Here is a 21,981-nt window from a genome sequence, read left to right as displayed (position 1 = left end):
GTCCATCTTCCCATCCCTGCAGTGTGGGTGTGGTAAAAGCTGAGGCAGTGGCTGGTGGCAGGTAACCCATTCAAGTCTGCTTCTTCACGTCTGTCCTTGGGGCACATGCTCAGATTTCCAGTAAACCTATCAAGTTTACTATGTCTCTGCAGTGATATTTTGTTCTAGGCTCATATTCCCCCTTTTTTTTTGGGGGGGTGGCTACTATTGGAGGTGCTACGTTTTAAAAGTATGACTTTTAAAAGTTATCCAAAAACTTAGCTAACTTTCCATCTGTCATGAGTCTGTGATCCAGTTGGCTGGTCTCTTATCTTTCTGGTGACTGTTGACTGCTAGAAGTCTTGGACAGGCAGGTGGGGTAGTTGTGGAATATCCCTACATTCAGTCTTCTATGTCCTTCCAAAGGAGGACATATGGTATGTGTGCAGTTATGAGAATTAGGGACACCACTGGGGCCTTCTTTGATTCAGGAATAGGAACTCCCATACACTGTTGCAGACAGGAAGTGTAATTCTTATAGAGGAAAAATTGACCTCAGATAAAAAGGCAAAAATACAAGAAGACAAATGCATATTGCTGCAATACTTTTAATAGCAAAGGATTGGAAACAACCCAATTGTCAATCAAGGGTGACTGGTTGAATAAACAATGGTATGTATGACCTCATAATGGAGCATTTAATAGGAGAACATTCTCTTGTTCTATGGAATGATATTCAGTATATTGTTATGGGGAAAAGAAAGCAAGACCAAGGAAAGTGTGAAATACTGTGCTATCATTTATCATTCGTCTATATATATATATATATATATTTTTTTTTTTAATGGAAGAATAAATGGGAAAAAAGTATTATCTAAGGCAGAAGGAGGGGGAGGGGACTGGGTCACGATACAGATTTCTCTGAAAGTAGCTCATTTTGTGGATTTGACTTTGGAGCCATGTAAATAGTTTACATAATTATAAAAAAATTAAAATAAAAAAGCAATCTAAAGTTTTAAGCAAAATAAAGTAACCATAACCCTGATTTAAGTTTGAAACATAACCACTATTCTAAGTTATTTTAAAATAGTAATTTGATGGGACATCCCTAATGGCAAAACCCTAAGGACAAAAACTGCAAAAGAAAATTTTAACTGTTTTTAGTAACTATTTTTATGGTAGTTTGGGCATTGTTATTCTGAGGATTTAAAACAATATGCAGTTATTTTGGTGATTTTGAGAAAGAGGTTTTCAGAATGAGTAAAAGAAGAGCAGATGTAAAATCAGTAAGGTTACATTAAAAACCCTATACTCCTGAACTGAATTGGAAGTATCATTATAAACTCATAGTACATATTTCCTAGATCTGTCCACTAACACCAAGAAACAGTGACCAAACCACTACAGTGAGCACTTCTCACACCCAGATTTTGGTCTCTAATTATTATTGCCTACTAAGAGGAACCAGAGGCCCCTGGGAACCACTGGATGACTTCAGAGCTAGGGCATAAAATACAAAGATGAACCTGAAACATTTTGCCATACAAGATAACTACAGAACCATCAAAGACCACTAGGGTCATATCAAAAGGAATCAGCCAACTTAACACACTTCCCAAGAGCCAAAAATAAGATAATTTCAGTAACAGTAAAGATACAACTGCAATGGATTGAAACACACATGAAATATGTTTAAACCATAAGTTCATAATATACTCAAAGCAGAAAACAACTCTCACTGGAGAGCTTGGAAAGATGCCAGAAAATCACCATGGAAACTAAGGAAGGGGAAAAAAATCAAGAATTTATGCTGCCTTCCTATACAAACCAAACTTCAGACTAACCAAACAAAGAATTGATAAAAGAAGTTTCTCTTTATAAAGTATGCCAACTAACAAGAAACAACAGCACTAGAATACTGTGCTGTGCATTAAATCGAAGAATACTGTTTGCAACCCCTGAAGAAGTAGCGGGTCTATGCAGTAATCATGAATGGCTGCTACCATCAGAAAATTGAGGCAACTAGAGATTGTATGGCTCCCACCAGAAGTACCTGTCACCCCCAATAAAGTAGTCTTGCACAAATAAACACAACTGGACTCTGACTAAATCTCTCAATACAACTATATATATATATATATATATATATATATATATATATATATATATGAAACAGGACAGAGGAACCTGTTAAAAGACACTACAGAGATGCACTCGGGAAGACCCACACTGAGAAATTCTACAGGTCACACGATCCAATACCATCTTCTATCAAGTCTCAATGTTATTCCAGTATGTGCTAAAGGGTGAGAGCCATTGCTACATTTAAAGGAGACTTGAGATGCATGTCCACAAATTACAGAGCATGGACCTAACTCAAACAAAAACTCATGAGCCACTCAGAAATTTGACAAATGACTGAATATTTGAAGGTATTAAGGAATTACTGATTTTTAAGCGTGATTGGTATTGAGGTTATGCTTTTTCAGAAGTCCCTGTGTGGTTTAGAGATAGATATATGCTGACATATTTACCAATGAAATGATATGATGTCCAGGATCTGCTCAAAAACATCGTGGTAGGGGAAAGTTGGCTGTATGTTAATTGTTGAATTAACAATTGTTAATTGTTGAAGCTGGTGGTTTCCACATGGCGTTCATCATACTATTCTACTTCTGTACGTGTTTGCAACTATGCATGGTAACAGTTTTACAATGCCGATGATAGGAAGCTGTCTTACCTAGAGAGAGGTACAACTCCTAGCTTCTCTGGTAACTCCTCACTACTCTGGCCTAGTGCATACTACAGCTAGGAAAGGACAAGGGAGAAGTTGGTTTTCCAGAGGAAAGTGAGTAGTGGAAAGAGTGCAGAGACAAGGTATTGCCCAGGGAGGAAGAGCCCAGGCATCATCCACAAAATGGGGTCCCAAGCCATCAGGCATTCATATGTTGGTACTGTGGGGACAGGGCTGGGTTTGGGAATCCATAAATGGGAAGCAGCTTTGATGACAGCAGTCATGGTGATGTAAACCACTGTTTTAGACTGGGCCTACATGGCATCCAAGTCATCATCATACATCAGTCTAGGCAGGGCACGTGCTCTGTAGCTCCCAAATCACTCCTCACCTGCTGGGAGGTGAGAGTCTTGTCCCTCAAAACCAGTCCTGCTCTCGGAGGGAGGAATGCACTGCTGTGACACTGTACTTTCAGGGTCATGGCCATGCCCTTGGACTGCCCTCCTTGGCATTCTGCACAGGGGACTGGATGGCATGCAAGGATCTAACCCCAGTCATAGCACCATTTGAAAACACAGGCTGTGGCTAATATTTTGACTACAGTCTTGTAACAGGCCACAAAAGCAGATTTGCAGGCCCTCATTCTGTTGTTAGAGAGACTGCAGCCGGGCCCACGAGAGAAGAAACATGTCAAAAGCAACTCTTGACCGGGTCTCACTCTTTGACACAATAAGACAAGGATAGGTGTTTCCTAGAAACCATCTTGGTATATGGCTTAATCACTAACTGGGCAACACACTTCCTCTGGCCCCATCTCACCAAGGCAAATACAAAGAATTTTTAATTAAAATATCTGATGAAATCTCACCTAGATTAACATGTATTTGGCTCCTCCCAGTTCAGCTGGCTTTTTGGTTTTAACTTGAATGGTCTCCTCCACCCTACCCCATGTCCAAGCCAGTGCTTGTTTTCTTTAGTCACCTGGAGGGCTCTGCCCCTTGGCTCCTACACCTGAAGTAGGAGGCCCTGGAATCAATGTAAATTCAAGCATTTTCGTAAGCTCGCCACAGCCAGATGTTGCCTTCTCCCATTTGGCCAAGCCAAATTTCTGTTGGTGGTGTAATCTCAAGGTTACCTCCATGTTTTCTTTCTTCTGCATTTATCCCAGTGGCTCCAGCCTAGATAGAGAGCCAGGTATCCCCTCCTAGAAGGAACTGGGCTAACTCCCATTCAGGGACAGGCCAGGTGGGCACGGAGGAGCAACTGACTTTATTTCTTCAGTTGTAATACCAGGTTATGTTCTGAGATATGATTTCTCAAAAGGGAATTCATTCAGGCAGCACTTATGCTTTAATGTCGGTTCCTTGGTCTAGAAGAATCTGTGTGTGGGTACTAGGCCTTGCCATGGCTTTCTGTGAAAAGGCTGGCAGGCATGTCACAGAGGGAATGCAGATGAGAACAGCATGCCAGGCTGTGGCAGGAGACCCACTCCCTATGCCCCACGTTGCAAGGGCATGATCCGGCCCTCAGCATGCTAGAGCAGCTTCATAACGAGGCTTGACTCTAGTGATACAGAGGACTGACAGTCATTTCAGACACACACCGTAAGCATTTCCCTCCCCAGCTGGTACAAACACACACTGCCATTTACCTAGCATTTTGAAAAACTGCCCATTTCCCTGTAGAAAAGACTTGAGAAGGTTCATGCATAATCTAAAGGAAGAGCTTAAAGCAGAAAAAAACCAAAACAAACCGTGATGGCAGCAGTTTGGGTCCTGTGGCTGCCATGTGTGCCACTCCGTGGAAGAGTGTCAGCACTGCCCTAGGAACCTGGGGGCACAGACGGGTGGGCAGGGGCAAGGCAGGGTGGGGAGAGAGAGCTGTCACTGGCAGGGCCCTCAGCTGGATCTTTGAGGAAGAGAAATGAGCCCAGATCTCTGCACCGCCGTGACCCCCCAGCTGCCCTAGAAGTCATAAGGGGACACAAAGATGGTGACCTTGGACACGTGGTTGGCTTGGAAGGTGCGGTCCAGGTATTCCGACATGTCGACATCCACCTCTAGCGTCTGAGGACCCTCCAGGGTCTGGACGAGGATCAGCTCCCCCGTCTGCCGGTCCGAGCGCTGCATCACGAAGTGTCCCCGGCTGTTCCCACCCACGATCCCAAACCGCAGGCTGTTGGGTCCAGGTCGGCCGGGGGCAGAGGCTGTAGCCATGCGGAAGAGCGTGATGGGTGTCTTCAGGTTGGAGGGCAGAGAAAGGTAATGGAAGGAGATGGTCTTGGGCAAATGCCGGCACGGTCTGCTGTCCATGGGGCAGGGGTTTCGCTCACACTGGCTGGAACAGAGAGGCCAAAAGTAGGGAGTCAGTCTTGGGGAGACTCAGGAGAGGTTGCTCTGCCCTGGCTTGTCTGCCCCATTGCCTTCTTGCAGAGGCCACTAGAGTGACCTTCTCCACCAGCCCCTCACCACAGGCACTCAAAGCTACTGGCCAGTGAGTGGGGCGGGCGGCAGGTGTGGCCAGGGAAGAAGTGCTCCCCTGACCCATTTGCATCTGTATGCATGTCCACGTATATTTATATATGCTGTTACTGTAGTTTTTACAGACAGATACAGCCACGAAGATGAAGTAGTGATGATGCTGGTATTCAAACCAGGCACCCCTTCTATACATGCCAAGACCTCTCTCAGCAATGCTGGGACCCCAGCAGGTAGCCGGCAAAACCCTGGAATGTGCTGCTCTACAGGAGGTGAACTTTGCAAGCACCCAGTATTTATTCTTAAAGAGGAAACCTCGTCTTAACCATTTGGAATCAGGATCTTGTGGAAGTGCTTCTGATATTTTTTTACTTTATCCAACACACAGATATGATTTAACATATTTAGTGACTCATATTATCACAGTTATGTAGGTCGAATATTGCACCTGGCTGATAATCGGGGTTGTCCCCATAGGCTATGACATACAGTCCCTTCACTGAGTGACTTCTGAGGAAGATCCTGCTGCCTCTGGTCTCAGTAAATAACTGCCACTGTTCAGTGCCACTGACCTTCTTGATGCTTCTATGCTGCCAGAAAGCAGCATAGATAGTTCTTTCTAGCCCAGAAAGCAATTCAAATATCTGAACTTGTGAAGTTAATTCATTCTAAAGACAATGCTAAGGCTCTTGTGATCTCTTTCAGAAGAAAATAGAGGTATTTTGTGATAGTTGTTATTCTCCTGAAAGGCCTGTCTCCCACCTTTTGAAAAAAAAAAAAACAAAAAAAACACCCACAAACCATTAGGTGCTTAGATTACCGGAACTCAAACCTCCTAAACCAGTGGAAAAGTAGATCAATAGAACACAAAGTGCACAGGACATGCAGTGTGACTGGAAATGCCGTTATTAGCCAAGTGAACATGAGGAAACAATCCTCTCCCAAATCTGTGTAATATCTACCTACCCTCCTGGTAACATCACCACAGCAGTCTTCTCTCCAGTGGCCACCCCCATGCCCAACAGTACTGCACCCAGGTGGCTATAATCCATCATCCTCCATGTCCATAGGGAACACTTGGAACATTACTCCTATGAGGGCAAACTGGGTTATGGCTGCACACAGCAGCATTGCATTAAATGCAACCACCAAAGGGAAATGGAAGTTCAGAGAAGCCGGACTTCCAGCTCCCTGCCTTCCATCTTTCCTTGGATATAACTGTATCTTCTCCTAAGAACCTCTGAATCTGGCCCAGGCAGGGGGGCCAACCATGGAGGCCTGGGTGAGGGACAAATGTGCCCAGCCATGGGTGGCCCTAGCTATACTCACAATGGAGAAGTCTTCACGTAGCTCACATTGCCACTGCCCTCAGGGCATTCCGGGCTAACGCACTGGAAGCTTCCACCGGTGTTGATGCACATGGTCCCCCGGGGGCACATGAGCTGTGGGCTCACACATTCATCAACATCTGAAATAAGGGACACCCAGGAAGGGTGAAGATCCCCTAAGGTCCCTTCCATCACACGACCACATGAAAAACCACATTGGAGTGTGGTGAGCTTTCCAAATACCCAATACTTATTTTTCAAACAGGAAACCCTGTCATCTTTAACTATTTGAAATCCAGACCTTGTGGAAGTGCTGCAGAACCGTACAGGGGAGCCCCCCTCCCTGAGATCTTGTCTTTCCTCAAGGTAGACAGGTTACAGAGGTGCTAAAAACACAGGAGTGTTACAGGTCACAGGTCACAATGCTTCACTCAGACCTGCCTCCTCCTCAGCCTAAATGCCCTAGAGTCTCCCCTCAATAGCTGTTATTAGGCCCCTTAAGAGTCAAATCTTGTGGAAAGGCTTTCTCCTCAGGCTCACCCCACCCCAAATGCAGATGTCTCCACTCTCCTTTGTAGGAGTTCTCTGCTGCTGCCTTCCCTCAGCTGGAACCCAATCTGCACAAACCTACCTGGACCTTCTTGAGCATTTGTGGGATGAATGGATAGAGGGAGGGATGGATGGAGATGGATAGATAGAGGGATGGATGGAGAGATGGATGAATGGAAGGAGGAAGGGATGGAAGGATGGATGAAGGGATGAATGGATAGAAGGAGAGATGGATGGTTGGAGAGATGGAAGGGGGATGGAGGGAGGGAGGGAGGAAGGGAGGGAGGGATGAAGGAGAGATGGATGGAGGGTGTATGATTGGGGGATGGATGGATGGAGGAATGGAAGAATGGATGGAGGAAAGGGATGAATGGATGGAGAGAGGGAGGGAGAGAAGGAGGGATGGATGGAGGTGTGGACAAATGGGGGATGGATGGAAGGGTCTTCTCCAGTCCCAGGTTACCCACTTCTAGGATCCTTGCAGCAGAGCCCCACTAGGACATCACTGGGAAGCCCCTCTCCTCTCACATTCCACATGGACGAGCCCTTGCCTTCTCTGTTCCTTCTTTCCCAGTGCTGGAGCCACTGTCTTGGACCAGCCAGGCTCTCCCTCGAGCCCTGCAGCCACCTGCCTCTACAGCAGCATCACTCACCCTCACAACTCTTCCCATCAGCCAGCATCCGGTACCCGCTGGGGCAGGCACAGCGATAGGAACCTGGGGTGTTCACACAGGTGTGCATGCAGAGCCGGGGGCGTCCCTCCTGCCCGTAGAGCTCACATTCATTCACATCTGGAGACAGAAGTGCCCGGTATGACCAGAAGCCACGAGGTGGACATCCAGTAACCATGACCCAGGATGGCTGTGCCTCAATTCTTCGAGGCGATGGCCACTGTGGCTTAGTGGCTGGGCCCAGTGCCCTGTCCCCAGCAGAGCACCCAGAAGAATGGCAAGCATATGCCTCTTTCTTCCCCAGCCAGGGGCCCAGAGGGCTGAAGGGAGGGGTGACAGGGACCTAGTAGTAGACCCCAGAGGGGTTGCTCCGCGTAAGGCTGAAGACTAACGGGGGACCCTGCAGAGGCTGGCAGATCAGGTGGGCAGCCCAGAGTACCAGCCTGGGTCCCAGCCCCACTTGAAACTGGCCTCATCAACGAGGGTCTCGTTTCTGCTGCTGTAAAACGAGGCGGTTCGCACCCAACTGGCCAGTTCTCTGGGTTGGGCCCGTTTGGTGTGAGTTTTTCTCAGAGACACTTTGGTATCAAGAGAGGTCGGCTGGAGCTGGCTGGAGCTGGCTGGAGCTGGCTGGGTCCACAGAGCGAAGTAGAGAGGGGGCCGGGGCGGAGTCCCCCTGCCGGGCACAGCGCAGGGGCCTTCCTGACGCACCAGGACTCCAGCTCTCTCTGCAGCGGGGATGCGGCAGGGGGGCGCGAGGCCCTTCGACGCGGGTGCGCGCCGTCTGGAGCGCCCCGCGGGCTCCTGACACGGGGCCCAGCCTGCGCTCCGCCGCTTCTCCAGCCTTGACTTCTTACCGCCTGTGGCGTAGAGCTGCGTCTCGGCCGCCCTTAGGTCGCCGCTCACCTAGACGGCGAGCTGGGCGGGGCTTTCGGAGACTCGCCCCGCCCCGCCCCACCCCCGTGCGGGTGCGGCCGCGGCAGGGGGCGGCGCGGGGAGCCCCGCCCCCGCCCCGCCCCGCCCCCGCCCCCAGAGCTCCCGCCTACCCTGGCAGACGCCGTGGCCGGCCGCGCCGCTCAGCTGGAATCCCGCCTCGCAGCTGCAGTGCTGCGCCCTCTCCACCTGCGCGCAGCGCGGCGCGCGGCTGAACGAGGGGTCGCCGGGCACGCCGCCGTCGGGGGCCGCTGCGGGGAGAAGACACCCTCAGTGCACCTGCCGGGCTGGGGCCGGAGGAGAACCGAGACCGGGGCGCGGCCCCCCTCAGAGCTTACTCTGAAAGACAAGTGAGCGACCGGACACCCGCAGGCGCCCAGGGCCACCCCGAGGAGCCGGCGCCCCGGGGGGCGGGAGAAGCACCTGGCAGGAGCCCGCAGCCCGGCCACGGCGCACAGAAGGACCCCAGGGCTCTGAAATCCACGCTTTCCCTTCCAAAGGCTGAACAAACGCCAAAATGCTAACAGTGATCCCCGGAGTTTAAAACTATGGAATGTAAAACACAACTTTTCTTTGGAGGGGGTGGGGTAGGGTGTCTTTTTTTGTTGTCATTTTTATACTTTACTAAAATATCTAAGCTTTTTGTTTTTAAACTAAGAACATCAATTTTCTTTTAAAAAGATTTTATTTTCCGAAAGAATTTATTTATTTGAGAGAGAGCGCGCAAGCGAGCACGAACAGGGGAGGAGCAGAGGGGGAGGGAGAAACAGACTCCCCACTGAGGAGGGCACCCCATGAGGCTCCAGGGGAGGACCCCAAGATCATGACCTGAGCTGAAGGCAGATGCTTAGTGAACTGAGCCACCCAAGCATCCCTATTTATTTATTTGAGAGAGAGAGAGAGAGAGACTGAGCAGGAGGAGGGGCAGAGGGACAAGGAGACTCCTCACTGATCAGAGACAGGGACTCCACTCCGGCTCCATCCTAGAACCCTAGGATCATGACCTGGGCCGGAGTCAGATGTTTAATCGACTGAGCCACCCAGGCACCCTAGGAACATCAATTTTCTAATCAGAAAAAATAAATTCGTTTTTGAAAGTTTTCAAAGGATTTGGAGATCTCAAGGTTAGGGGAGATGGTAGAGGAATCAGTAGTGAAAGTAATGACATAGAAGAGGACACCAGAGGACATGTATTGTGTGACTCCACTGAGGCTAGGTTCTCAGAGTAGTCAAATTCATAGACTGGGAAAGCAGGAGGCCGGGAGAGGAGGAAATGGGAATTATAGTTTCAAGGGCCAGGTGAAAAAGTGGAGGTGGATGGTTGCAGCAGAACAGGGTAAGTGCACTTAATGCCTCTGGCCAGTACACTTGAAATGGTTAAAGTGGTAAATTTTATGTATGTATATTCTATTATAATAGGGGGAAATGGTGAATGGATTTAATTTTTTTTATTTATTTATGATAGTCACAGAGAGAGAGAGAGAGGCAGAGACACAGGCGGAGGGAGAAGCAGGCTCCATGCACCGGGAGCCCAACGTGGGATTCGATCCTGGGTCTCCAGGATCGCGCCCTGGGCCAAAGGCAGGCGCCAAACCGCTGTGCCACCCAGGGATCCCGGTGAATGGATTTAAAAAAGTATTTGGAGAGAGGCTCCCCTCAGAGCTGGGCAGACATGAGCAGAGCCGATGGGAAGGAAGGATCCAGGCTGGGAGACCGGGTGAGCAAGAACCCCGGCCTTTGCTGAGCTGTTCAAGGAGACCATGAGGACATAAGCTGGCTTCAGATGCACCTCCTCACTCCCTCTTCCCCTTCCCGGGGAGATTCTTGTCATGGGGATACTTTATATATAAAGTGCCCCCCGGACCTGAGGAGCAACTGCCTAAGGTCCTGACAGCAGAAACCCTGACATGTAGGGTTTAGAACATTCAGGACCCAGTACCAGCTCACCTGGGTTGAAAGAAGGCCCATTTCTTTTTCCTTCCTGTTTTTAAGTAGGACTAGAGGCAGTGGGGCTGTCAAGAAGGCCCTGCCTCTGGTCTCTGTTTCCAGAGAGAGCAGCCACGGGGATAGGGGCGGGCTGGCAGGGAGCCTCTGGGCTCCTGGGGAGGGCAGCTTCTTTCTGAGAAAGCTCCCAGCAAGGCTGACTCAGCTGAATGGAACCAAGACAATTAAGCAGCAAATCTCTGGGGGCAGTATTTAAAACTGGCCTTGCACTGGGTCTGATGCAAGAATATCAAGTACTGACAAAGCTCCTGTTTTCTGGACACTGCTGTTAACTACCAATTCCTCCTCCCTACACCAAGATTCCACATAGAAATCCAGACAACAAGACAGGAGTTTGCCAGAGTTTTCTGGCAAAGAAAGAGGACATCTTTAGGATTTGATTTTTTTATATAGGAAATGTTGGTTACAGCACAGTGTAAGACCCTTCATAGATTCCTTATTGGATTGTCTTGCCATCTGCAAAAACAGCCACTTCATAGCCTCTACACCTGGCTAGGGATGTGTTGGGACTCAAGATGTGGATAATAAGCTCACCACCAGGGGGGCCTGGGGCTCAGTCAGTTTAGCGTCTGCCTTCCACTCAGTCCCTGATCTCGGGGTCCTGGCATGGAGCTCCACATCGGACTCCCTGCTCAGTGGGGAACCTGTTTCTCCCTCAGCCTGCTCATGCTCTCTCTCTCTCTCTCTCAAATAAATAATAAAAATAAAATCTGTAAAGAAAAAAAAAGCTCACCATCAGTCAAATATCTAGTTGCACAGCTCTGAGGGTTAGTTTCACTAACTACTGACTTTACAGGGTGTGAGGGAAGCATTTGAAATGAAGAGCCATTCTGTCGATCTGCAGAGAAAATGTGTAACAAGTGAAGGTGGAACAACAAAACCTCTTGGGCCAAATTCCCAGTTTGGGGTGCTTTCATATTGGGGAGGGGGCAATCCCCCTACCTGCATTTTCTTCCATAAAAAGGACCAAAACTCTGCTTACACAAAAGAGCTAATTCCTATCCCAGATAACCACGTCAGGGAACCAGAGGATCGAAGAGCCCTCTCCCCAGGTGGGCAACCAAGGTCCTGACACATCTGCATCTGGTGACCCACAACCAGGCTGCCCTCCCTCTGCAGCGGAACGTCCTCCCGCAGCCCCACAGCAGCCACATACCTGTCTGGGCCTGGTGCTGACAACGGCTCCCAGTCCTCCCTGGAGGACAGATGCATTTGTACTCATTGACTCCTTCTACACATGTTCCACCATTCTGACAAGGCTCGCTGGAGCATTCGCTGATGCCTAGGAAAGGAATAATTTTCAAATACATGTAGGTGGGTTCTAATTCTAAAAGGAACCCAAACCAGAGATCGGTTACCTGTCTTCACATGACAAGATGACTTCAGCTTTTGCTCGCCCACTCTGCCCTCCCTGCTGCCCCGAGCAGCAAGAGCTGGGAGAGGGGCTGCTGGGCCTGAGCTGCAGCCCACCCACCATTCGGCAAGCCACGTACCCTTTGGCACACACTCTGCTCACCTGGAGCTCTGCCTGCAGGAGCTGGCCTGTCACCCAGCTATGCTCCATCAGACGCACTCTCTAATTTACAGGGTAGACTGCCACGTGTGCACCCCAGTCTGGGGTGCTTTCACATTAGGGGGCAATCCCTCTACCTTCATTTTCTTCCATAAAAAGGACCAAAACTTTGCTTACACAAAAGAGCTAACTTCCGTCCCAGAGAACCACATCAGGGAACCAGAGGGGTCAAAGGGTAGAAAAGCCCTCTCCCCGAGTTCCTGACACATCTGCCTTTGAGTCAAGCCATACTGTCGCCCTCAACTCTGCCCTTAGCAGCCAGCACCCAGGAAGGACAACTTTTTTTTAAAAGATTTTATTTATTTATTTTGAGCACAAACAGGGGGAGGGGCAGAGGGAGAGAGAGAATCCCAAGTAGATGCCACACCCAGGACAGATCCCGACACAGGGCTCCATCCCACAACCCTGAGGATCATGACCTGAGCTGAAATCAAGAGTCAGATGCTTAGCTGACTGAGCCACCAGCCGCCCTGGGAAGAACACCCTTTGAATAAGAACCCAATTTAGGGGAGTTATAAGAGGGAAAGATGGTCCACCGCAGTTTTCAGAGAAGGGGAAAACAAAGTCTCTCCAAATCCCCACCCAGTAGCCCTCCTGTGCTCATTTCCTGTGCATCCAAGGAAGACTTCCTTTTGACTCTTGAATTTCCTCAATGGCAGAAAAGAGAAATATTCTCTGCTCATACACATAGCAGTCCTGTGGGAAAGCTATAGATAGAGATATATATACACAAATTTAATAGATTTCTCTCTGTGTGGTAGGATTCCAGGCAATTTTTCTTTATTTACACTTTTTTTATACTCTTCTGTTTTACCATAATGAGCTTTTCCACAATAAATTTTCTAATCAGAAAAAAAAAAAATCTTTTAAAGCCTCAGGCCACATCTGCTTGCTAGGAATCCTTAGCCCAGTCTTAATGCACAGAGCACAGGCCTTTTCTACCAGAGAGAGATTTGTCAGTTCACTGAATTGACCACAGCATCTCGGGGAAGGAAATTGGAGACCTCGCCTTGTTGGCATACGAGCGTCCTTCCCTGCTGTATCTATCAAGAGGAAGAAAGGTGCTTTGCTCCTGATGAGAACAGCAGCCCTGCCGTGGGTGGGTTGGCAGGGGCTTCGGCTTCCCTTCCTCCTCCTCACCGCTGGGATGTTAGATGGACTATTGTATGGTTGCTGTTTGTCGTGAAGGGACCCAGGCCGTCCAGATGCTGCTTATCCCTGGGGACAGAGCCTTTACAGCTTCTCAGCAACCTCAGCCTGCTTGTGCTCTCCCCATCCGTTCTGTTCGCAGATGACCGGGTTCCAGGAATGTGTCTGGAATGACACTGCACACAAATGCCACAGAGCTTGAAATTCCCGTTTCTGCCCATCATTCAGCCCCAACGCTGCTCACCAGCAGAGTCTGAGAGTGGGCAGACCACAGGCTGTGACATGGTGGGTAGAGAGCCAATAAGTGCGACACTGGTAGCTTGCAGTCTGGCCCCGGGACGAGCAGCTCCATTGTCTCTCCCCTCTGGGCCTCCAGTGGGACAGACGGGGTCCAGCTGCACCTGGGGGGGTGGTAGTGGGGTGGGAGGGGGGGTCATCGGCCTGACAGAGAAATGCACAGGTGCCCCAGGACCCTGAGGTCCATCTCCCTGTCTGGATCTTGTTGTCCAGGCTTCTTATTTCTAGACGGCTCCCCACAGACTCTTTCTTTCTTATCTTGGTGCATTGTTGGAGGTGTTCCATGGCCTGACGCCCAGACCTGGTGCCCCATTTGTGTCCTGATTGAAGTCCAGTTGTCATCACGTTCACATCTGTCCCAGGCTGTGGCATTTAGTTCAGTGCAGGGTGACTTCAGAGCTGTAAAGAGGCTGCCAAGCCAAAAGCATGCAGGATAATTCTGTTTTAATCTACCGTTTAGCGAGCACTTACTTTTTCCCTGGAGCTAGGCTGTGTGTTTTACACGCACGATCTGCTTTTCCTCTTGTATTTCTAATCCTTTCCTATGTTCTGTCATCTTGTTTCAGATTTTCCATTTCTCCAATCACCTCATTGCTGAAGCTTTCTAGTTTTTATTTATGCTGTCCTTTCATAGTTTTTATCTTTTTCAAATTTCTTTCAGCTTGTTTGGCAATATTAGGTAATAGTTTTCATCTGTTTCATGGCCATGTCTTTCTGGCATTTCCTCATTGTCTGTAGAGACTTTTTATTCTCTTTTTTTCTTATAATAGTTTGTATGGGATTTGACAAAAGTCCTTTTCTGCTCCTCATGTTTAGGGGAAACAACTTTTCCTATCTGGCTGGTCCAGCTTCCAGACTGTCTGCCTTGGGCTTCTTTTTCTTTCTTTCTTTCCATTTTTTTTTTAAGATTTTATTCATTCATGAGACACACAGAGAGAGGCAGAGACACACGCAGAGGGAGAAGCAGGCTCCCCACGGGGAGCCCGATACAGAACTCGATCCCTGAACTGGGATCACGCCCTGAGCCAAAGGCAGACGCTCAACCGCTGAGCCACCCAGGGGTCCCATGGTTCAGGATTTCTCTGCTCTGTCCCTTTTGTGCTCCTCTCCTGCTTTTCCCTGGGCCATCTCTTTCATTTGCACTGACTTTCTTAGTTGGGCTCCATTTGGATCCACCTCCCATGAGAATCTTCTCAACACGGGGCTTTGTCCTGGAAAGTTTTGAGAGTTCCTCTGGGCCAGCAGAGCGCTCCAGCAACTGAGACTTCGTGTTGAAAAGCTGCGCCTTGCCCTTGCGAAAACTGGCCCAGGAAAGCCAGGACTGGCGCAGATCCTAATAAGATTATTAGATTTCAAAGAAAAAGAAAAAAATCCTTTGGGCATCCAGGCAAGAAGACCAAGATACTTATGGATGGCAGCAGCAGAACCAGCTGCAACAGAAGACATGGAGGCACATTTAACATGCTCAGGGAAAGAAGATGTGAGATAGTTGATGTCCAACCAAATTGGCATCCAGTGGGAAAGTGGTACACTCTCCGAAAGGACAAGAGCTCCGGGAATGGCCCCCAGTCCTTCTGCAGGAACAGGCTGGGGAAATGTCCACATGAGGACAGCAGTGAGGCTCCCCAAGGCACAGCATCACAAGGAGGGATAACAGACAGCACGGCTTCCCAGCAGCAGCGTCTACTGCCTGGCCCAAACAAAACAAAAATTTCACTTGGATCTCATCAAGCCTCTGGAGTTAGCTACCAGTTTATAAGAAATTCAGAGACCAAAAAGGTACAAACTTCCAGTTATAAGATAAGTAAGCCCTGGGGTTGCGATTGCAGCATGGTGACTGTAGCTAACACTGTTGGGTTGGTGTGTAGGGAAGTTGTTAAGAGAGTAGATCCTAAAAGTTCTCATCACAAGGGAAAAACTATTTCTTTTCCTTTTTCTTTTTGCATGTCTATATGAGAGGATGGATGGTAACTAAACCTGGTGCAGTAATCATTTCACAGTAAATGTAGGTCAGGTCATTATGCTGCACACTTAACACAGTGCTGGATCTCAATTGTATGTCAATAAAACTGGGGTGGGGGAGAAAGATATCAGAAGATCACGCTAAATGACCCCACAGGGATGCAGTTAGCAAAATCAAGGCCGTGGGAAAGAAACCAATTTCTTCAACAAATAAACTACAAGGGATTGAAGTGGGGTGGCAGGAGGAAGGAAAAGGAGGGAAAGGAGGAGACGAGGAGACGGTAAACTTCTATAAAAAGGCATAAGAAAGGGGTGCCTGGGTGGCTCAGTCATTTAAGCCTCTGACTCTTGATTTAGGCTCAGGTCATGATCTCAGGGTCGTGAGATCTAGCCCTTTGTTGGTCTCCACAAAGGAGACCCAAAGGTCTCCCAGTATGGAGCCTGCTTAAGACTCTCTCTCTGTTTCTCTGCCCCTCCCCCTTCTCTCCCTCTCTACTAAAAATAAGATAGAAATTAGAAAAAAAACCCATAAACTTAAAAAAAAAGTGTAAGAGACATATCAACCAATGGTAGTGTGGCACTTAAATGAATTCTGGTTCAACCAAAGTGTTAAAACCACGTGAGACAACTGGAGAAATTTTTGCCCTGATGAGATATTTGAAGATAATAAAGGAATTTGCTATATTTGAGTATGTACAGATCATTATACTGTTTCTTTCCACTTTTGTGCAGTTGAAATTGTCCATAGTGAATACTGTTTTAAGATTGCTTGTTTTAGCATTATTTATGATTACAAAAACCTGGGTATAGCAAAGGAATAGTTCAGTAAAGTGCAGAATAGCCCTTATAAGGAAGTGCTTCATAATCATTAAAGTTCTGTTTAGAAGGAAGAGTTAATGAAGATTTTCTTGTATTAATATCTATACATAGGTGATGTTAAACTTGCATATACAGTCCTACATAAAAGTCTGCAAGGAAATTCACAGTTTTTTTTTTTTTTTTTTTATTTATGATAGTCACAGAGAGAGAGAGAGGCAGAGACACAGGCAGAGGGAGAAGCAGGCTCCATGCACCGGAAGCCCGACGTGGGATTCGATCCCGGGTCTCCAGGATCACACCCTGGGCCAAAGGCAGGCGCCAAACCGCTGCGCCACCCAGGGATCCCAAATTCACAGTTTTTTAAACATAATCCCTTATTCGTTCATTCGACCATTGGGTAAATTAGCCAGCTGGTCTCTTAGTAACTACTAAGTGGCTACTGTAGCAAAGGAAGCTGTCTACTCAAATCTTTTTTTTTTTTTTAAGATTTTTTAATTCATTCGTGAGAGACAGGGCACATAGGCAAAGGGAGAAGCAGGCTCCCTGCGGGGAGCCCGATGGGGAACTTGATCCCCGGACCCCCAGATCATGACCTGAGCCAAAGCAGACACTCAACCACTAAGCCACCCAGGTGCCCCCTACTTTTTTTTTTGGTAAAGATTTTTATTTGAGATGAAGTGAGAGCACGATCAGAGGGAGAGGGAGAAGCAAACTTACCGCTGAGCAGGGAGCCTGACGTGGGACTCGATCCCAGGACTCCAGGGCCACGCCCTGGGCTGAAGGCAGGCACTCAACCACTGAGACCCCCAGGAGCCCCTACTCAAATCCTTTTTTAAAGATCTCTGAGAAAAGGCCTCATATGCAGCAGTTGAGCGAAGTGTGCTCTAATCTGACTGCAAAATACCCTTCCAAGCCCTTGCTCCACTGCCACAGCCTTGCTTTTCCAGTATCCTGGGGGCTCGGGCCTCCGTGGGCTTCTCCTGTCTCCTGGGCCCTCCCTCTCCATCTGAGCCACTTCCTTTCTGTCTCTACTCTCCTCACCCTTGCTCTTAACCACGGTCTGTGAATTTCAATCCTGTCATTGTGCTAGTAACTCACAAGTGTGTATCTCCCACCGTCCGCCTGTCCTTCTCTGTCGGGAGAGCCAGACTCAGGCACGTGGTCTTTGGAGCCCCATTTGGCTGAATGAGAATGGGCCTTGGGCCTGGAACGTTTCCTTAACATGTGCTAAAGATCCCAAGCCGCTGCAGCCTCTGCACCTCTTGGGAGAGCTTCCTTTCCCTGGTTCATGCTCAACGAGTGTTCTTTGGTTCTGCTCACATGTGCATGTCAATGACCCTGAGCTTCCAAACATTCAGACTCCATGGGAAGGGGTTGGAGAGGGGTACACACCTAGGGATTGCCCGTGTCAGCTGCTGAGAGACACCTGCTGGCCACCCTCAACCGGCACCCACTACTGAGGCAGATCTTCCTCTGTCTCCTCCCTACATGAGCCACATGTTGTTCCATCCGGTGCCTGACCGTGCTGTGTTTCCCTCGGTGGCTCCACTACTAAGATGCAGTGGCCAGAAGTGCCCAGCGTCCTCACTGGGATTGGTAATGGGGTGTTCTGCCCGAGGGTCTCCTGATGGTATTCTGATCAGTGACGCCCCCCACAGGTTGCTTAAAAACAAACTTCCACTCGTTGCTCAGTCTGCATTATCTCTATAAATGACACCATGCACCCCAACATTCAAGCGGAGTCGGGGAGCCTTGACTTCTCTTCCATGCAGATGGCCCACATGGGGTCGTGGTAAGTTCCATCAGTTCTGTCTCTAGGTTTGCTCTCAACCTCCTCTGTCATCTCTCTCCCTGGACTTCAGCAGCTCCCTCGTGGTCTCCCAACTCCATTCCTATCCCCTCTAGCACACTTTCTAAAGCAGCAACACACAAGTACAATTACCACATGTCTATCCTACACCTGTTTATTGTGCTCTGACTACAACCCCGCCTCCTGCACGGCCTCCAAGGCTGCAAGGGCTGGCCTGTGTGTCCCCCCACTCTCCTTGCTCACGCTCAGCTCATACCTGCTCCAGGAGCAAGACTCTATACCTTCTTTCTTTGTTTCCTCAAGCATGCCAAATTCTTCCCTTCCTGAGGGCTTCCTTGCACCTGTTATTCCCTCTTCTTGAAACAGCATCTTCCCCTGCCACCCCACACCCTGCTCATCATGTGACTGGACCCCACACACCCTTCCGCATCTCTGCATACCCACAGCAGCCTCAGAGAGGCCCTCCTGTGTTCCCGCCCTCATCATGTTCTCAGTCCCTTCTTAGATCCCTTCAAGGCACTGACCACAAACCCCCATTTAGCCTTTGTATTTGCCCATCTGCTTTGCTTGCTTCCACCTTCGCAGGTGAGCGCCTCCCCCCCAAGGTTGGCCAGTGTCTCTTAGATTCAGTGTGAATCTCTAGCAATCTTTTGTGCATTGCTGTTGCTCAATGAAAATTGGTTGAATGAATGAAAAGTTAAAATGAATGAATAAAGGTTAAAAGGGGGGGGGGAAGAGGTGACTGCCCCAAACAATTCTTTTTTCCTAGCATGGAAATAAGGGGAAAAGTTATTTATTTCTCTCAAGTTTTTTCTTTGGTTACCAGTGTTGTCAAAGCAACAAGGCCTGTGGCTATGGTTCTCCCAGTGCAGAAAGCTTCAGATCTTAAAAACATACCCTTCCGAGAAAGAAAGGGAAAAAGGGAAATAATCCAGGGAGCCAAATGGCTGCTTTCCATTCTGGAGCTCCGGAGCCTACCTCTCTGCCCACAGGGCTTTCTAATGGCAGGATTATGTGCAATTTCCTTCCATGCCAAGTTGGGTTCATCACCTTCTTTCCAAGCAGCTGGCTGTGGATGGGGTGGGGACAAGTATTACAGAGCTTCTAAATCTTTCACTGTCACTGACATTTTGGGTCTTGAAATGAATCCCCTGTGATTAAGATTCTTTTCTCTCTGTGGTCACAACACAATGACCACAGGATTGCGGATATGGAAAATGAAGCGGGTGCATGTGTAGCTAAGATTCTAGGGCCATCTGAGGTGTGTGTGTGGTCACTGGATTGCTGAACCCCAGCCCATGTCCTGCCCACACTGTTAACACTGTTACAAGAGGTCACCAAACAGCAGATTGAAGTTCTGCTTCTCCCTCTTGACAGGCTTGGGTGGCATCCCTTTGAGGCTCTTACTGGAGACAGCATCCATGAGTCAAATCAATTCCTGCCAGGGACAGAAGTGTCAACACAGGGACGAGCCACTAACCCAAGGAGACGTCATGTGCCATAGCTGGTTGAGCCCCTGGGCTGTGACATATCAGAGTCTTTTTGGCCCATCACAATCACAGGTTAACTCCCATGACTAGTTTACACTTAAAGAGATGAAAAATATCTATCTGGGGTCTCCATGTGGAATGGCCACAGCCTCGTTCCCTGAGCCAATCTTTCCCGGGTTTTAGGTAGTTAATGTGGTCCCAGTAGAAGTCCAGCGTGGACAGTGCCAAGCAATCCTCAGGCAGCGGGGGGCGGGGGGGGGTGTCAGGGAAGAAGGACAAATAGGAAGGAGGCTGAGGGAGAGGAGAGACAAAGAATGCATGGCAAATCTGGAATAAGGTGGTAAGTTCAAGGGTGCGAGTCAGGAAGTGCACCGTGTTGGACAATGAAGAAGGCCAGCAGGCTTGCCAGCCACACTTGGCATTGGTCCTCCAGGGAAAGTCTGATCTCTGCATCTCAGGAAAGTAGACCTCTCAGTGGGGCAGGGTGGCCTGATCTTTGTAAGGGCTAGCCTGGCCTTCCCAAAATGTCAGTGCAGGTGAATGTGAGCACGTGCAGGTAAGTCTCACCTCGTCAGGGCTGACACACGCCCAGTCAGGACGTGGCTCTACCTTTGGCTTGCTGCAGGCAGCATTCTGATTGGTGAGGGCCCAGAATGCATCCATGCTTCAAAACTTTCAATATCTTCTCCCTCTGGCAGTGGCCAAGAACCAGTAGGGTGGTGTTTCTCAAAATTGAGTTAACGTCAGAATCACATTAAAAATGTAGTTTTTTAAAAAAAAAAATAAAAAATAAAAATAAAAATGTAGTTTTCCAAAGTCTCATCTCTAAAGCTCTCACCCAACTCTGTAGGTCTTTTGAGGCCTCAGATCCTGCCTTTTACCAAGCTTTCTTGGTGACTCTGGAGCACCTGACTGTTTGAGAACCACAGCACATAAATCATGGTACAGTAGGATGCTCTTTTACACAGAGGGGTCCTGCTGCAGGGAGACAGAGTGACCTGACACATGCAAGCTCAAGAGGGAAGCTGGCCGATGTGCCCAGAATCCTCAGGGAGGCATCCTAGCCAGCTGCTAAGGTGGAGCTGGGCTGTGGGGAGCATTATGGGGTTCTACCCTTGTTAAGCTGCTATGTATTCCTTTGCTCAAGCCGTTGCTTGTAACTATGGTCCTGACCCTCTGGTGTTTCTTACTCATTTGCCTAAAAACACATTCTTTCAGCTATCTCCTCTGATGATCTCATCTTTTCATTGAAACCACATCGTGCTCACTGTAAATGCCTATCACTACTGACATCAGAATACGTGGACAATACCTGAGCAAGACAGAAAACGCATGGGCAAAATATGTTGAGCAGCATGGCAGTGCTTAGTTCAAAGGAAGTGAGTATGCAGCCAGCTGCCCCCAACTCCAAACCCAGAGATAGCCCTGGAGACAGAGGGGAAATCAAAGGACCTTGCCAGCACCATTTATGGTGGTGGGGAGTTGACCACCATCCGGGCAGCCATGGCTGGGGGAATCCCATGGAGGATGATGCAGCCATTGGAGCACCAGTGTGCTGCAAGAAAGAAATAACAAATTGAGTCTGTAACTCAATCTGTAAATTACAAATGAAGACATCCAAAGCAATGACATGAGATGTCATTCTGTTTCCACCTCTGCTGCCATAGTTTGTCACCCATAAGGTGCTTACCCTAGATGGAGATTTTTCAGGGTTGGGGTAAATCCAGATACTGGCATTCCCCCATTGTGTTTGCCAATTACATAGTTGATGGTTTTTGGCTGGTTCCCAGCTAGGTCTGAGAGCTGGTACCTGCAATCAACCTTCAAACCATTGTTTTTCCCAGGAGATGGGAAATGGAAGTCTTAAATCCATGAATGGGTTCTGGTTGCCCTGGGCTCTGCATGTCAACCCACACAAGCTGTCTCTGGAGAGCTTGGTGGGGGGGGCAGAGGGAGAGAGGGACTCTTAAGCAGACTCCATTGCCCAGCATGGAGCCCAACAAGGAGCTGGGTCTCACAACCCTGAGATCATGACCTGAGCCAAAATCAAGAGTCAGACGTGTAAGTGACTGAGTCACCCAGGGGCCCTGAGATGATATATTTCCTAATGTTCCATTGTATTTTCAAGTATTCAAATCCTCTCTACACTGCTCTTGACGACAGACTTATTTATGTAACATGTGCATTTCTCTTTCAACTCTTGGGC

General features: G+C 48.6%; 1 protein-coding gene across 1 annotated transcript in view; it reads right to left on the bottom strand.

The window, feature by feature from the left end:
- Positions 1–571: 571 nt before the first annotated feature.
- Positions 572–21,981, bottom strand: part of FBLN7 (fibulin 7) — a 48,105-nt gene continuing 26,695 nt past the window's right edge. Inside the window, exons 4-8 of the mRNA XM_055327186.1 lie at positions 11,832–11,957; positions 8,785–8,922; positions 7,721–7,858; positions 6,520–6,658; positions 572–5,050 (exon numbers count right to left, since the gene is read on the bottom strand). Coding sequence (XP_055183161.1) covers positions 4,678–5,050; positions 6,520–6,658; positions 7,721–7,858; positions 8,785–8,922; positions 11,832–11,957 — 914 coding nt within the window. The 3' untranslated portion in view covers positions 572–4,677. The remainder of the gene's footprint in view (positions 5,051–6,519; positions 6,659–7,720; positions 7,859–8,784; positions 8,923–11,831; positions 11,958–21,981) is intronic.

The sequence above is a fragment of the Nyctereutes procyonoides genome, unplaced genomic scaffold, assembly GCF_905146905.1.
Source record: "Nyctereutes procyonoides isolate TBG_1078 unplaced genomic scaffold, NYPRO_anot_genome, whole genome shotgun sequence".
Classification (NCBI taxonomy): Eukaryota; Metazoa; Chordata; class Mammalia; order Carnivora; family Canidae; genus Nyctereutes; species Nyctereutes procyonoides.
This window is presented reverse-complemented; position numbering and strand designations above follow the sequence as displayed.